The sequence below is a fragment of the Urocitellus parryii genome, chromosome 1 (assembly GCF_045843805.1).
Source record: "Urocitellus parryii isolate mUroPar1 chromosome 1, mUroPar1.hap1, whole genome shotgun sequence".
Lineage (NCBI taxonomy): Eukaryota > Metazoa > Chordata > Mammalia > Rodentia > Sciuridae > Urocitellus > Urocitellus parryii.
In genome coordinates this window covers 72851321-72868557 of record NC_135531.1, presented here as the reverse complement: position 1 = coordinate 72868557, position 17237 = coordinate 72851321, and the positions used below count along the sequence as shown (strand labels likewise).

The following is a 17237-nucleotide window of genomic DNA, read 5'->3' as shown; positions in this document are numbered from 1 at the left end:
CATCACAAATCCCACTCCTCAACAGTCCCTTCTTCTGTTTCTTTACAGCACCTCATTTTTACTTCTTCTGTGATACATATCACATACTGCCTTACATTGCAAGGGTTTATGTACAAATAATAGTTTCCCTCAAATTCTTGAGAATCCAGATCATGATCTTTTCACAAAATTCTGTTCACACATCATCTAGCTCAGGGACTTGTGCTTAGTCACCAGCTGAGTAACTGGATAACCTCTACCTAGATTAGCAAAATACTCGGGCCACATCCCCCACCAAAGACTTTGGGAATGTAGGGAAGGACAGTACACCTTTCTTTCCACCCAGGCTTATTATTAGTTGCCCCAATAAATGTTTGTATAATTATGTTTTATAATGCTTCTCATGGGTCTTTATTACTTTTTCCCCCGTCTAAGCAAGGAGGTTAGTCAAGTTCTCAAGAGAATTTCTGCAGACTAAGTAGATGTTTCAAAAGCAGGCGGGGGGGGGGGGGGGGGGGGGGACCTGGACCAGAAGTTAGTAAGAGGAGCTGATTTGTGTGGCTGACGAGGCCACACCCAGTCATTATCCACTTTTCCCGTCCTCAGAAGGTACTACACCTTTCCTTAATTGAGCTTTTCTACCAACTTTCTTTACTCTCTTCCAAGAGAGGACAACGAACCTCTCCGAAATGGAATGGTATATAGAATTTCATTTTTTAAAAGAAAAATCATATTAACAACCTTCCTTCCCATGATACAGAGAAGTTGCCAACAATTAAGAAAATAGATAAACGAGTATCTGTCCTTAGCTGCAATATGCAGCAATGACCAGTGCCTAAATAAAGCACCGGCTTTGCATCAGTCTCCTCCTATCAGTAAGAGCATAAATTCCCTTGTAACTCACTGCGAACAGTTCCAGGATGAGAAATCTATGTAAGATCTAGAAGGGACGACTTTAAAAGACTGAAAAGACCAGGAGAGAAAAAGGTAAAGATATCTTCCAACGCCTCATTCCAGAGGCGCTTTAATTAATTTTTGCCCCTGACCCACTCCCCCACCCCTGCCACCTTCTCCATGTGCCTCTTTAACTCCCCTCTACTCTCTACCTCCCTTCCCAAGTCCTAGATAGCTTCCTCTGTTACCTGATCACTTATTCTCGAGGTTTGGGCAAAACTGTGCGCCAAAGTGCCGGCCGGCAAGGAAGGGGTGCGAGCAGCGGACGCCAGCTCTGGAGTGCCGCAGGTTCCACCTTGGAGAAGCGCACACCGCTCTCCACGCGGCCCCAGAGCGCGTTCTGAGCCTACAGCTAGCTCCGCCCATTCCAGACAGGCCCCGCCCCTTAGGAAAGAGCTTTTTAGCCCTTGGCAGGCGCCGTAGTCAGCACCCAACAGGCTTGGCCCGACTCTTTCCGCGCCGGCTGCGAGTGCGCAGCACAGCCAACCTGTGGGCGGGGGTGTAAGGGAGTGGAGAGCCAAGCCCGGCACTTCCCACGCATTGCTCAAAGACTCTGCAGTCAGACCCCTAGGGTGGAGAAAGTGTCGCCTTCTGGGTGTCCAGTTCGCTGCAGTGGCCCCTGCGTTAACGTTTTCCGCTGCTGCGACTGCTGGAGCTTCGATAATTCCCGCATCTGGGCGTGGGCACGCAGCCTCTGCACTCTGCGGACCAAACAGGAGGGTGCTGGAGCAGACTCTCCCAACAGCGTCTGTGCTTGTCCTCCTGCCTTCCCACCCCCACCCTGCGCCACCCGCATCCCCGCCCCCTCGCTCTGCGCCTCCTCCTTGGCTGCGGGCAGAGGGCTTCAAACAGCCGCAGCGCCCAGTGTCTGGACAGCCTGTAGGAGGCACACACTCCTACACCCACCCTGCCTAGCCGCACCCCTGCCCAGCATGTCGGCGCTCGAGTGGTACGCCCACAAATCTCTGGGCGATGGCATCTTCTGGATTCAAGAACGCTTCTATGAGTCCGGCAACCGCGCCAATATCTGGCTGGTGCGTGGCTCCGAGCAGGACGTAGTGATCGATACCGGCCTGGGGTTGCGCAGCCTACCGGAGTACCTGTATTCCTCCGGCCTCTTGCAGGACTGCGGGGCGAAAGAGGATGCGGCGCCTCGGCCGCTTCTGGCTGTGGCCACCCACGTGCACTTCGACCACTCCGGCGGTCTTTACCAGTTCGACCAGGTGGCCGTGCACCACGCTGAAGCCGAGGCCCTCGCTCGCGGGGACAACTTTGAGACCGTGACCTGGCTCTCCGACAGCGAGGTGGTGCGGGCGCCCAGCCCCGGCTGGAGGGCCAGGCAGTTCCGAGTGCAGGCGGTGCAGCCCACCCTCATTCTGCAGGATGGTAATAGGCCCCCACGGGCACGCGTTCGCGTTAAGGGAGGGGATTGGGGAGAGACTGTCCGAGTACTGCGTATTGCAAAATTGCGTGGCCATAGTGGGATTGTTTGGGTACATCGCAGAAGCATCCCTTCTGTCTTACCCTTCCCAGGGTAAAAGCCCACTACATCAGTGCCGAGGCCATCGCAGCCTTCTCTGTCAGTAGACAGTAGCTCTGGTATAGTGTAGTGATTCTGAGTACTCGATTGAAAGCTGGCACCACCCCCTAGTCAGTTTCCTGTGTCTGTTGCAGTAGTAACACTACAGAGACCGGTGACCAGGGATTTCCCTTTCTTTCCCCCTGAGAACCCGTCTGACATTTCCAGGATTTTATAGCAAGTAGACTTTTAAGGAATGACGCCTCACGAAGAGTACATGTCGCACTTTGTGCTTTTGAGAACTGCTGACTTAATTTGCTCAGTCACCACCTGGTATGAACAGTTCCCACCTGTAGGCTTAGAAAATCATCAGAGCAATGATTCCAATCTGCGCATTCATTTTTATCTTTCAGATTGGTTTCTTTTCTTGATGTTGCCTCACTAGAGAAAAAGCTTGATAGTGGACATAAAATAGAATATGTCTAGCTTATGTAATGTCAGATATCTGGTCTGCTTGAAAGCGATGCCTGAGAAAGATTAATAAGCTTTGTTTCCTGTGGGGTGAAGTATGTGGACTAATAAATAGATGGCCTTGGTCATCTTTGGTTATGAAAGACGAAGCGGTTTCAGAGAGAAATTCATGGAATAAAACAAGATAGGGGCCCTACTCTTTCCACACAGGAACTTAAATAATTCATCTAATGAGCCACAACAGCATATTTGGTATATTTCTCTTTTATTTAGAAGAATTTTAGCCTCACTACGTATTTGAAAAGAGGTAACCAATCCTCGATTAAATGTCTTGCCTAGCGAGATGGTGATAAAAGCTATGATTTGAACCAAGGCACAATAGGTCAAAGCATGAAGAACATACCATAAGTCATACCAAGAATTATGATAATTCTAAGCAGAATGTGAAAGTCCCTTTTTCCTTTCTATCTTATCATTTTAATTGTCAATTTAGTCTATTGAAACATGCCTTTATGAAGAATATCCAGTTTTGCACTACAGTGAAGCTAACTATAAGACTAAACAATATAGCAGATAATAAAATGTTTTACAAAAATCAGTTTTTCTTACAGATGATATCTTGATCATTGTGATATTAAAAAAATTGTAAAAGAGTCTATGTCTCATCCTCCTCCCCAAAGTCTCCTTAATGTTTTAAATCTGAGTATTTAAAAAACAAAACCTGTTAGGTGAGAGTCTTACATTATCTGACAATTTTAGATGAAAAAAGTATTTATATTAAATATACTTTTAATCATTATATTTCTTTGATAGAATTGATACTTTTAGAGGTAGCATTTCCAAACAGTTGATGGATATTCAGACTCTCAAGGGCGAAAGAATGGTAGGGATTATTGTTTTATAGATGAAGAGAGGATCTACACAGACCTGAACACCATTTCCGAGGTCTCCTTGACATTTGGGGAAGGAACTTGTACGGGAACCCAGGTTTCCTGAATCCAAATTGATGGTAGAATCCTGCCATTTTTGGAGCTGCAAAGGGCCTTCTAGCCACTTGTGTGGTGCTTTAAAGCTTTGAAGGTGTGAAAAGAAAGCTTAATATTTACAAACACTTTGAAGGTGGTGGTACTGTGTTATCAAAAGTTGTTTTTCATTAAGAGCAGGATGCCTCATCCTCTCAAGTACCATCTAATTTCCTCACTTCTCAGGAATATTAATTTCCTGTCTCTTCTAGAGGATGAGGCCTGTTAACTTGCTATTAACATAATCCAGATACCTAGAAGGAGATATAAAATACTTATATTAAAAAGCCATGTACAGATGCACACACACACAGTACATACTCAACAGCATATAGTCTTCATTACTTTGGTTAGAACACAAAGTGGCTGAAATAATTTATTACATTTCATTTAGTGAATTGATGATCACCTTTTATGGAGAAGCATAAATCTGTGCACTGAATCTCTAACCCCAAAGCAGACTTATAAATGAGGGACAGGAGGACAAGGAGAGAACAGCCATGTCATCCAGTGCATTATCTTTGATGAAAAAACAGCTTGCCTTATTAATAATGAAATGATATTTTCCTGTGAGAAGATAGTACTAGATCTTGAATGGGCAGACATCATGTTGCCTATTTTTTTTTTCAATATTCATGTGATTCAAGTTCTGGCATTTTTGTCTCCACTGGATGTGTTTAGACAATTTTCCCAGAGTCACCAGATATTATCTCAGAGGAGTGGTTTCAGGTAGACTAAAATTATTTGGGGAGATTAAAAATACAACATACAGATTCCAGAAAGGTAGAAAATTGAACAGATACATCTAATTTGGCTCCCTTCCAATGCTGTACTAGTACTGCTAGTAAGACATTATGATTTTTGGTTTCAAGCATAAATCTACATAGGCTAAGAGAACTATTTTAGATGCTAGAAAGTAGATGTGGTGACTGAGTAGTTTTTTTTGTTTGTTTTTTTTTTACCATGCCAGCAATGGAAAATCAAGAGTCAATTCAGTTTGCACAAAAGAAGCCTTAAAAGGCTCAGAAATTAGCAGTTGTTGGTACCTCAGTGGGGGCAAAGGGAATCCTAAGGTAAAATTGGTTGTAATAATTTTAAGCTGATAAAACTCTGTAATCCTTCCTTCTTATGTGTATGCCCCACCTTCATCCAGTTAGTCTATTCTCTGGGAATGGTAAAATAGAGAACTTTCTTGATTGAGAGATGCTGAGTTCTATTGAGTTCAGGGACTCAGTGTGAAAAACAAAAGGTATAAGAAAGTGTGTGTGTGTGTGTGTGTGTGTGTGTGTGTGTGTGTATGTGTGTGTGTGTGAGAGAGAGAGAGAGAGAGAGCGAGCGAGCATGTGTGTGTTTCCCTACTGGATGCCCAGAAGTCCAAGAACCAGGCCTTTATCTGCAGGGTAGGAAATTAGGAAAATCTTATCTAGGAATTTGACCCCTAGAGGAAGATGCCCATGTAGAGGAATTCTTAAGTAATCTCTGACCTGCTCTCTCTGCTATGAAGCATAGTTCACTAGCCCTCATTATTGTGCTTCAAGCAGCATTTTATTCCCTGTTCTTAAATAGGCAACAAGCATTATGAAAAATCTGAGAAAATTCTGTAACATGAGATCAAATATTAAAACAAACAGCATAAAGCAACTTGTGAGGGACTGTTATCAGTATCATTAGGGAGATAAAATGAGCTAGTTCATACCAGATATCCAAGCGACTATTATAAACAACAGAACAACATCCACAAAGAACTCTTGAAATTTAATACATCAGAAATTACTTTGTAGAAGATATAGAAGACAACATACAGAAGAGCAGTTAGGCAAAATGTAAACAAGGTGAGGAAAAGACTAAATAAGTAGAGGACCAGTTTGGAAAATTCAATATTGGGATAGTATAAGTAGAGATAAAGTAAATTAAGTGAGGGAGAATAAGTAGGAAAGAAAGAGGTAATCCAAGAATATATTTCATAGTTAAAAGATGTGAATTTCCAGTACCATGAATAAAAACACATTCAAGCCAAAGCACATTACTATAATATTGCAGAATATTGGAATCAAACAAGATTCTATGAGCTTCCAGAAATTTAAACACAAGGGTTATTTATTCAGATTAGAATGGCTTTGGAGCTAGAAAAGAAAAAAAAATGCCTACAAATCTGAATGACAATGATTATCATCCTAGAACTTTATTATCTTTCCCATTATCAATCAAGTTTTCAAAATATTATTTCCCACATATTGAAGCCACCAGGATAAGCCCCTTCAAAATAAGGGAGAAAAACAAGAAAGAGGAAGACATCTAGTAAACAGTAAATTGAATACAAAGGATTGTCACAAGAAAGTATCAAGGTGGTACAGTGGATTATACTCTGACAAAGACAGTACCCCAGGCATAGAGAGCTCCTTATTGGAGCAGTCAAATTATAATTCTTGTGCATCTGAGTGTGGTAAGAAGGTGAGAAATGCATACACATGTAAAGATGATATGGTATATTGAATATGAGGAATAAAAAACTAAAAATCCTTCAATATCATAATGAAAATCAAGAGGTAACATAAAAATTTGAAACTAAGAAATAACAATACATACATGAAATTAGTACAGCATATGTAATTGATAAGCCAAGAAATGGAGGATAATTATTTGGTAATAAGTATATCTGGAATAGTTGGTTGAAATGACTTAAATTGTTAAAATTGTTTGCTTTTGAAAGCAAAATTGTCAATAGAGAATGGGGAAAAAATGTTCTTACATTTTAAGACCTAAATATTTTATTTCAAATATTTACACATTTTTAAAGTAAAATTAAAAAAGACAAAGGATGACATGCCATGATGTGAATGGTCACTTGAGACGTCAAGAGATGTCTAATATGACTGGGATCTGGACAGCTGCATCAGAGTGAGGGTTGGAAGGAGTGTGCATGTTACACATGTGATACATTTTCCAGGCCACTCTAGCTCTTGAGAGAGGACACCATGAAATCACCATCATAAAGTGATACTGGGACCTGAGAAGATGATGAAGAAGCAGCAGCAAATGAGGCTTTTTTTTTTTTTAACATTCTGAAATAGATTTCAGCTACCCCAGATAGACATGGGGGTCCTTGCTTCTTGCTCTCTTGCCCTGTAAATATAATCAGAACCAAACTTATTTCAGAGTCTTTATTCCTGTGGCTATAACATTGCTTGGAATCATCTCTTTAAAAAGTCTTTAGATATGGCCATGTTCCTTGAATTCGGTTTGCAAAACAACCATTTGAGGAGCTTATTTTAAAACAGCAATTTCTCAACCTTAATGCCATAAACTTCAGATACAATAGGACTGGTGTGAGACAAAGGAAACCTTATTGTTAACATAAATCCCAAGTGATGCTGATGAAGTGGGTCTGCATAGCACAATTTGAGAGAGAGATTATTTTATGGAGTTACATCGCACAGAATTGTATAGTATAATTATGGTGATACACTGCTTCCACTTGATCCTTCTTCAGGTGTTGTCACCACTGAATAGACAATGCTGGCTAACTAGTAGTTCTCAAAGTGCGGTTCTGAACTAAACAGCCTCAGTGCTGCTATCTGATAACTTGTGCAGATTCTTCATGTTACACTGGATCTATCAAAACAGAAACTGGGGCCAGTACCCAGTGCTCATGGTTTAACAATTCCTACCCATGATTTGGCCACACATTTAACATTTGGTAACAACTGGTATAGTTCATTGCTCCCCAACTTCCTGATAATGAAGGAAGTTTCTTGTTCAGCATTCAGATTCCAGAGACTCTTCTCTAGGAGACTGATTTAAGAACTCTGGACTGGGGCTAAGAATGTGTATGTCCAACAGACATCACAGTCAAATCCTAGAAATCGAGGTTTAATTGCTTTTCAAACTATATCATGCATTTAAAAGAAAAGAAGAACAAGAAGGAAAAATACATGGAAAACTACTACCTCTACTATGGCTGCTGGACTGACTGGTCTTCATACAATGCTTTGAGAAGCACTGTTGTAGAGCTAGATCAGTTCAAAATAGAAGAAAGGCAAGGTGATATAGACAGTGGCACAAATGTCACTTCAAAATCAAATAATTAGAAATCTAAAGTGTTTAGAAAAACCCTTTGGAAAGTTAATGAAGGCTAGAATGGTTTTGCCCAAAAGATCCTCTATATGACCAAAAAAAAAAGAAAGAAAAGAAAAATCACTACAAGATTATTATTAAATTTAATATTACTTGGAACGCTAGCAAGATTGATTAGCGAACTACCAAAATGGCTCTTTACTGTTAAGATTAAATTTAGTGACTTTTTAAAATGAAATTTCAACCACTTTCCTACTTTTACTATAAAATTTTAGTTCCTATTTTTGCTTAGCTTTTCTTTTTTTTTTTAAATACTAATGATATTCAAATAACAAGGAATTCCTTTGCTCTGGAATTCATAGAAGAAAGAATATGAATCCATGGGCTTGTAAAGCAGAAGCCAGAAGTACTCAACATATTTAGAAAATGAATTTGAAGGTATAAAAAATTATTGATTTTTTTTGCAATCAATTCTATTGTATCTCTTTTTAATAGCTTTATTTAGATATAATTTGTGTACAATTCACATATTTAACACAGTTCAGTGGCTTTAAATATAGTGACAGAGTTATGCATCTGTCACCATAATCAATTTTAGAACATTTCCCTTACCCCCAGAATTAGCACCATACCATTTGGCCACCACTGTCTCCCATGCCTTGCCCCCCATGAATCTCTCTACCCCCCCAAATAAATCTCTAGGCCCCAACCCCACCCCAGACTTGTCTGTTCTGGAAATTTCATATACATGGAACCATACAATGGGTGGACATTTGTGCCTGCTTTCTTTCATTTAGTTAAATGATTTCAGGGTTTATCCACATTAGAGTAGGAATCAGTACTTCATTTCTTTTATTACCAAATAATGTTTTTGTTTATGAGTATGCAACATTTTATTTACCCATTCACCAGTTGGTGAGCAATTGAATTGTTTCCACTTATTATATCCTTTTTAAAAGCTTTACTTTTTACAAATGGAACTTCAAAATCAAATAATTAATAATAATGTTTAATAAATAATATTATATAATAATTAATAATATATTATATACAAGTAAATATAAATCATATAAAATATATAATAATTATACAAATTATAATACATTATATAAATAACATTATACATAATAAATATAAATAATATATTATATATAATAATAAATAATATTTTAGTCCACCACCAATGCTCCCATTTTTGGTGTATAGTTTGATGAGTTTTAGGAAATGTGTACATTTACAGAGTCATAAGAACAATCACGTTTGAAAATGCTTTCATCACCTTAAAAAATTTCCTCTTGCTTCTTTCCAAACTATCCTGGATCTATCAAACCAGAAACTGCTCTCACCTCTGGCCTAATGATCATTTTGTGTCACTATAGTTTTGATTTTCTGAAAATTCTCAGTAAATACACTTATGTAATACATAGTCTTTGTGTCTTCCTCTTTGCTTTTTGCATGATGTTTCAGAGATTCATCCATGTTGTTGTATGTATTCATAGTTCATTTCTTTCTGTTACTGTAAGGATACAAAACTTCACTTATTTATGCACCTGTTGGATGAAATTTGAATTTTTCTAATTTTGGGCTATTATAAATGATGTTGCTATGAGAGTTTGTGTATAAATCTGTCTGTGGGACACATGTTTTCATTTCCCTTGGTACACACCTAGAAATGGAATTCCTGAGTTGTATGTGATAAGTGTAAGTTAATTTTTTAAGAATGTGCCCAACTGTTTTCCAAATTATTTATACCATTTTACATGCCTAGGTACAGCCTATGGAGGTTCTAATTTTCCATATCCTTCCCAATGCTTGACTTTGTTAGTTCTTTTGTATTTAGCTATTCTGATGAGAATTGAGTTTTTTATTATTGAGGCATAAATACCCAATCCTACTGATATGTGTATAATATGTAAAATATATTAAATACACATATAATATTTTATCTCAGTATATGGGCTTACTTTTTCATTTTATTAATGGCAATATTTAAATAGGAAGTTTATAACTTAGATGAAGGCTAATTAGTGATTTTTTGCTTATGATTCACATTATTTGGCTATATCCATAAGTCTAAGATTGCAAAAATTTTTGTCTTCCTTTCCTAAAATTTTTGTCTTCCTTCTTTTCCTATGAACTCTCAAATTAACTCTTTTGAGTTAATTTTTGTGAATATCATGAGGTGGAAAGTTGAGAAGTTCACTCTTGTTTGCTCACAGATATCCAAAATATTCTAATTTAGTTTAGTGAAGACTGTCCTCTTACCCACTGCATTACCTTGGGTTGAATTGCCTTCAACTTTGTCAAAATTCTATTGACCCTATTTTGGATGTCTACTTCTGGAATCTGCATTCTTGCCTGAGTATGTGAGAATAATGTCTGTCATTTAGCCATTGACATATTACTTACTGTAGTGTATTGAACATCTTGAAATTAGGTCTTAGAAGTCTTTCAACTTTATTTTTCTATTTCATAATAATTGTATTGGCTATTGTAAGTTGTTTGCATCTTATGTAAATTTATAGTCAGATTTTCAATCTGTTCAAACAAATATGTGAACGTTTTGGTTGATATTGTATTAAATCTGTACTGAGCATTATAGTAGCTATAAGCCCATATGACTATCTAAATACAAATTTTAGATTTTAAAATAAAAAATTAATTTCTTTGTTGTACTAGCTATTAGTTGCCTGTGGTTTGTAGCTATCATATTGGCTCAGAATTTTAAACACTGTTGAGCAATGGGAAAAATGGGTTAAACTACCATCTTAATGATATTGAATGTAATAGTGACAGTATATCTCTCCCTTTGAATAGAATGAAATTATTGGTTTCATTATTTTTTTCTGTAGTGATATGTTTCCTATTTCATTTATTTTTGCTGCACTCTTAATTATTATTTGTTACTTAATACTTCATGTCTGATTTGCCTTTCTTTTCATGTCTAAGATAGTTACTTTGGTTATTGATTTTAAGCATTTATTGCTTATAAGATAAGCATCTAAAGCAATTTTCTTCTAACTACTGATTAGCTATATTCCATACATTTTAATGTTTTATTTTTACCTAGTTCAATCCATATTTTTTTCTAATTTTCTAATTTTTTATTTCATAAATTTGGTAGAATTATTATATTTAATTTATGTGGATATTTCACATATTCTTTGGTATGTCTATTTTAATTATGGCCTTTTTTATTATCCAAAATATATTATAGGCTGGGTATCATGGTGCACACATGTGATCCTAGCTACCTAGGAGACTGAGGCAGGAGATCACAAGTTCCAGACCAACCTGGGCAACTTAGCAAGACCCTGTTTCAAAATAAAAAATAAAAAGGGCTTGTGTTACAGTTTAGAGTTCTTTTAGCATGCACTAAGATCTAAGTTTAATTTCTAGTACTGCAAAAACCAAAAAAAAATTATAAATTAGGTTCATTATTTATAGTTTTCATAATTTTAATTATATGTGTCAGAGAACATAACTTCAAATGGTTTATTCCTTTTAAATTTTTCAAAACTTCATTGATGTCCTTGTGAATATTCCATATACAATTGAAAATAGTGTGTACTTCACTATGTTGAAGTGAAGTATTTTATATATGTCAATTAGGTGAAGTTAATTGAAGGGAGTTGTTTGGGTCTTTTGTATCCTTATCTATTTTCTATTTATTTGTTTTATATGTTTTACTCAGGGAGAGGAATTTTGAACTCTCCAAGTATGATTATTGAATCATTTATTCTTATTTCAGTTCTGTCAGATTTTCCTTCATGCATTTTTGTTCTATGTTTTATGTGCATATACATTTATTCTTTTAAAATGTATTTACCTGATTTATATCCTCTTAAAAATATACTTGTTCTCCGTAGCATTTCTTATGTTAAAAATCTATTTTGTCAGGGCTGGGGTTGTGGCTCAGCAGTGGAGCGCTCACCTAGCATGTGCAAAGCCCTGGGTCCGATCCTCAGCACCACATAAAAATAAATAAATAAATAAAGATTTTAAAAAATCTATTTTGTCTTATACTAATATAGCCACTTGAATTAATATGCACGTGGTGTAGCTTGTTCAACTGATTTTGTCTTTGGCTTTCTAGTTCCTTTTTTGTTAATTGTATATTTCTCTTTTTAACCCAATCTGATGATTTCTGTCCATAATTATAGAGTGTTTATCCCATTCATGCTTAATGAAATTATTGATACAGTAGGGTTTTAGGTCTGTTTTATTTGTTATATCTCATTTTTTTTTAAAAAAGATCTCTTCTTTTTTATTTAAATAGCTGTATTTTATTCATTTATTTTTATGTGGTGCTGAGGATTGAACCTAGGGCCTCACACATGCTAGGCAAGCACTCTACCACTGAGCAACAGCCCCAGCCCTTAATCTCTTCTTTATGGTTTCCTTTTATTGTTAACCAATCCTGATTATTACACTATGTAATTCCTCTACTGACTTCTTAGCTATATTTTTGAAATTTTCTTTCTGTAGTGTTTTCACTAGAGATTACAATATGAACATTTTACCTTATCATGATTTAATTCAAGTGAGTATTTGCTGCAGCCCGGCTGGCTGGGCAAAATAACCTGGGGGAGGGGGGGCATTACACGAACAACTTGTGTAGATTGATACAGCAGGAGTGGGAGCCGTTTATTGTAGGACCAGAGGGGTATATATACATTCCACACAGATTATCTTAATTAACATAAACTAGATACAGCAGTCAACCAATAAGGAATCTCCACACTTAATGGCTCGCTGGCGTTACTTCATAAACCACTCCCTCTGGCAAAATGCCAGGCGCCTTCTAGACTTGTTTACAGACTCTAACATTTGCCAGGCACCATCCTGACTTATTTATACACCTTAACAAGTATTCGTTTAATTCCAGTGAAATAGCAATTTTGTATCCATATAGCCCCATTTGTTCCTCACTCTGAATAACTGTAGTGAGTCTGAAATTTTATCCTACTTGCAAGTTAGCCTGCCATGGTTTAATGGATTCTGAAAGAGGACATGAGGTTTCTGGGTCAAAAATAAAGGGTAATTTATTACAGCAATAGCATTAGCCAAAGCATCATCATATGTACCAATTCCTCTAGCCCTAATGCCCATAGGTTAAACCAACAAGGGACAATACAAATCACTAGAACAACATTTATGAATTGTGCCAACAGGATAGTGGGCTGTTCTGAAATGTAAACGTTTCATGAACAAATAAGTCTGAGAAATTGTACACCTATACTTACCTTATGTATTTCTACAGTATTCATTGGTATATTAAAAACTCTAAAAGCCCTACAAAAAAAGAGAGATGGTTAATTTTCTTAGAAGCAACAGTTCCAAAATTATTTGACCACAGAATCATCTTTATCATAATGACTCGCAGAAGCAGTGTTCTACATTACTCACTTGGGGAAATACTGGTCTAGCGAACAGTAATTAAATGTTAACCATTTATTTTTAAATCATCATTCAGAAATATAGTTTGTATGGAACAAAAGTAGAATGAGTGTTATCCTTCCCAATTTTCCTAAAACCACTTGAAGTATTTGTGTTTTGTAAATGTTTGAAGTCAAGTATACAAATATATTTATCTGTAAATTCTGTTTCCATTTGTAGGGGATGTGATCAACCTTGGTGACAGACAACTCACTGTTATGCACATGCCAGGTCACTCCAGAGGCAGTATTTGCTTACATGACAAAGACCGAAAGATTCTCTTCAGTGGCGATGTTGTATATGATGGATCACTGATTGACTGGCTCCCATACAGCAGGATAAGTGACTATGTTGGAACTTGTGAACGTCTAATAGAATTAGTGGACAGAGGTCTGGTTGAGAAAGTGCTCCCTGGGCATTTCAATACCTTTGGTGCTGAAAGGCTTTTTCGATTGGCTTCTAACTATATTTCAAAAGCTGGTATATGTCACAAAGTATCTACTTTTGCCCTGAGATCTCTTGCAAGTTTAGCCCTGCGTGTAACAAATTCAAGGACCTCACCCTAGTATCTATGCCTATAATCTATTTTGATTAACTGTATACATTAACCAATTCATTTTGTGCTGTTTAAAATGGTTAATAGTGTGCATTTCAAAAGTGCTTTTATACCACTGTTGTATATTAGAGGGGGAAAAAAGATTAAAAATGAATAAGCCAAAAAGAGGAAAGTTTTAGTTTATTTTTTTTTCTTCCAAGTAAGTTACCACTTAAATAAGCTTATAATTTTCCAAAGGTATCATAATTTGTGCTCTAAAAATGCCATAAGTATATAAAAGGACATGAAGAGGCATTTTGCAACACCAGAAAGAACTTTCCTTGCCCATTTTTCTTATTTTATTTCCTAGGTGACCGTGAAAAAAGGCATCTAAAGCCTTGTGTTTACATGGTAAACTTGATTTTTTTGGTATATTATTTTAAGATAAAGGTTTTGGGGTTCAAAATGCATTAGAATTCAATATAAACATGTAAAATCTAATCATTTAGAATGACAGCCAAAACATCCCATGGTTATTGTCTAGAATTATATAAGCCTCCTTCATTTTATTTATTCTGTTTGTAATTGTAGCATACATTATATGCTATATAATTTAACTTATGAAAAATTATAATGAATTTTGTTTTATTGCAAAGCTTTAAATATCAATTGCAGAGTACTTCAGTAAAAAAGCTACTATTTATTGTTGTCTGTTATTATGCAAGTAATATTTTAAATCATAAAAGTGAAAATCAAATGTGTATAATCTAATAACAAATTGTCAGATTTCTTAGAAGGACACTGTCAGGAAAATTTGAAAATACACATATTGAGAATAATTTTTATTATATCCTATTTTATTACTAACAGCTATTATAAACAAAAATTTTCTTCTTAAATAGCAACTTCAGTATTGTCATATTTTACAGTATCAAAACAACTACAGAGATCTATTACATCCTGATATAAACTATTCTTTTACCTAACATAATGTGTCTGTACCACAGAAGGATTTTCAAATTAATTGCAAAATGTCCATTAGATATTGATCTAGAATGAATGGCCTTTTTTATCCTGATTCACAACACCTATTCCTGTTCAGTATTGTTTGTCTTGAATGAAAACAAGTCTACATTCCTTAGTTATAGGAAAGGTTAAACCACTATTCAGTAAAATATTTTGATTTGGTGCTCTTAATAATCATTTATTAAAAAGCATTTTGGAGTATTAAAGGTTTTTTAAACATTTTTTCCACTAAATTTTTATTTTATTATTGACATGTCTAAAACCAAGCTGAAGATGCTTTGGAAATCAGATCTTTTTAATATTAGGAAGGTTTTTTTTCTGTCAAATTATGTAACTTTTTCTACCCTGCAGACACCCAGAATTTTTAGCTTTTTATTCACACACACACACATACACACACACACACACACACACACACATACACACAAATAAACAGAGTCATGTACATACATTCACAGCACCATGGAAGCTTCAAAAGTCAGAGACATTATAGCTGGAAATTGAAGGCACATGAAACATGAATAATAATATATACAAGTTGATGTTTATATAAATTTCATATAAACATAAGGGACTTTATAAAGGGAGGGATGTGAAGTTTAGTTAGGAAAATTTCCTATTAGGGTTTTTGAGTCAAATTTGGAAGGAAGATTTGTCAGGTGGTTAGGGTAGGAAATAAAAAGATACAAGAATAGGGATATAAGCATTGCTATATAGAATAGTCTATGCTTGTGACAATATAAATTTCCTTTTCAGGAATCCCATTTCTCCCAAGCACCATGTATTTAACATTAGAAAAAGAGATTTGTGATTGTGTATAAGAGTCATCCTTAATGCAGATGAGCTGAACTGTCAAATGCCACCAAATGAACCAGAGAGTCAGATAGAGACCAAGATTGGTTCAAATATAGAATGTCATGAGAATTCTCTGTGATGGTCGTTCAAAGCAGTAGGTCTGTTTCAACTGACAGTACAACACCAAGAATATAGATTTGGTTCAGGGCAACTACAATCACTTAATAAGCCTTAAATATAGCCATTATTTTTATATCAGTAGCACAAAAGAAAACCAAGAGTCCTTAACCATTGACCATTTTTATCTTATTTTAGGAATTTTTTAAAAAATCAGAGTACAGTAGGCATTGAGTTTTATTAGAAAATATTTACTTTTCCCGAAGGATTTCCTTATTTACTAAAAGTGTTATTTTTCAGAACATATTAATATGATTTTTTAAGTTCCCAATTTTTTTAAAAAAAATTTCAAACTGTAATACAACATAAGACTGTGGTATTTTGCTGTTGCTACAGTGTGAATAAAATGGAAATACATTAGGGAAAGGATATCATTCATTGATTATCCATGCTATCCATTTAAAATATGCATTATTTAATTTAATCCTGGTTCTAGCACCAAGAGGTAATTGACCAGCTTCACACAACAGGACAAAGCTGGTAATTGAACACAGGTCTGTCTACCCCTGAACTGTGTTCTTTCTTTTTACCTGCACAACACATAAAATTGGCAGTATATTTTTACTTTTCCAAGATGCCACATGTGCCAAGAATAAATCAGATGATATTGAAGCATAATAACATATTTAAAAAAAGCTTTTAAAATAAGATATTTTCACCCTGACAGTGACCCTTATTGTAATTTATGATTTGGGGAAATATTAGAATGTAAGTATGATTCAAAGTTGTTAAATGTAAGACATTTAGAAATAATTTTTATTTATATTGTTAATAATCTTAGGATATTCATTTTTCTTATATGATGTCTCTTTCTGAGAATCTTAAATGAAAACCACGTGTGTTATCCTGATGTAGTTGAATAAATAATTATATGTATTGTTCTTACATGGATAGTAATATGAATGTACTGCACAAATTGTCCTCTTATAATTTTCAGATAAATGTAAGTAAACATTTGTGTGATAAATATTAAAGTGAACATTTATTTCAATCTACAATTGGTATTTTTATGACATTAACAAATTTCTATTTCATTTCTTATAAAGGTATTTCTTATATGAAATGCAATTTTGAAAATTTCTTGATGAATGAAGAGTCAAAGTCTGGGAATGAATAGACAACCTGGAAACAGAAAAGTACTTATATAAACCTTTATTTCTTAATTAAATAAGGCATTTCAAATCAATGGATAAAAGATGAACTATATAGTAAATACTACCATTGTTGATGTGAAAAAAGGCTCTTA

General features: G+C 35.7%; 2 protein-coding genes across 4 annotated transcripts in view; one reads left to right on the top strand and one right to left on the bottom strand.

Annotated features, from left to right (window-relative positions):
* Positions 1-1265, bottom strand: part of Polr3g (RNA polymerase III subunit G) — a 38080-nt gene extending 36815 nt beyond the window's left edge. For all 3 annotated transcript variants that reach the window (XM_026408780.2, XM_077796217.1, XM_026408781.2), the window contains exon 1: positions 1122-1265. The gene's annotated coding sequence lies outside the window, so the exon portion shown is untranslated. The remainder of the gene's footprint in view (positions 1-1121) is intronic.
* Positions 1266-1422: 157 nt separating this feature from the next.
* On the top strand, positions 1423-16957 carry Mblac2 (metallo-beta-lactamase domain containing 2). Its single transcript, XM_026408779.2, has 2 exons — positions 1423-2319; positions 13639-16957. Exons 1-2 carry the CDS (start codon positions 1866-1868, stop codon positions 14022-14024), a joined length of 840 nt encoding a protein of 279 aa, XP_026264564.1. The 5' UTR covers positions 1423-1865; the 3' UTR covers positions 14025-16957.
* Positions 16958-17237: the final 280 nt, after the last annotated feature.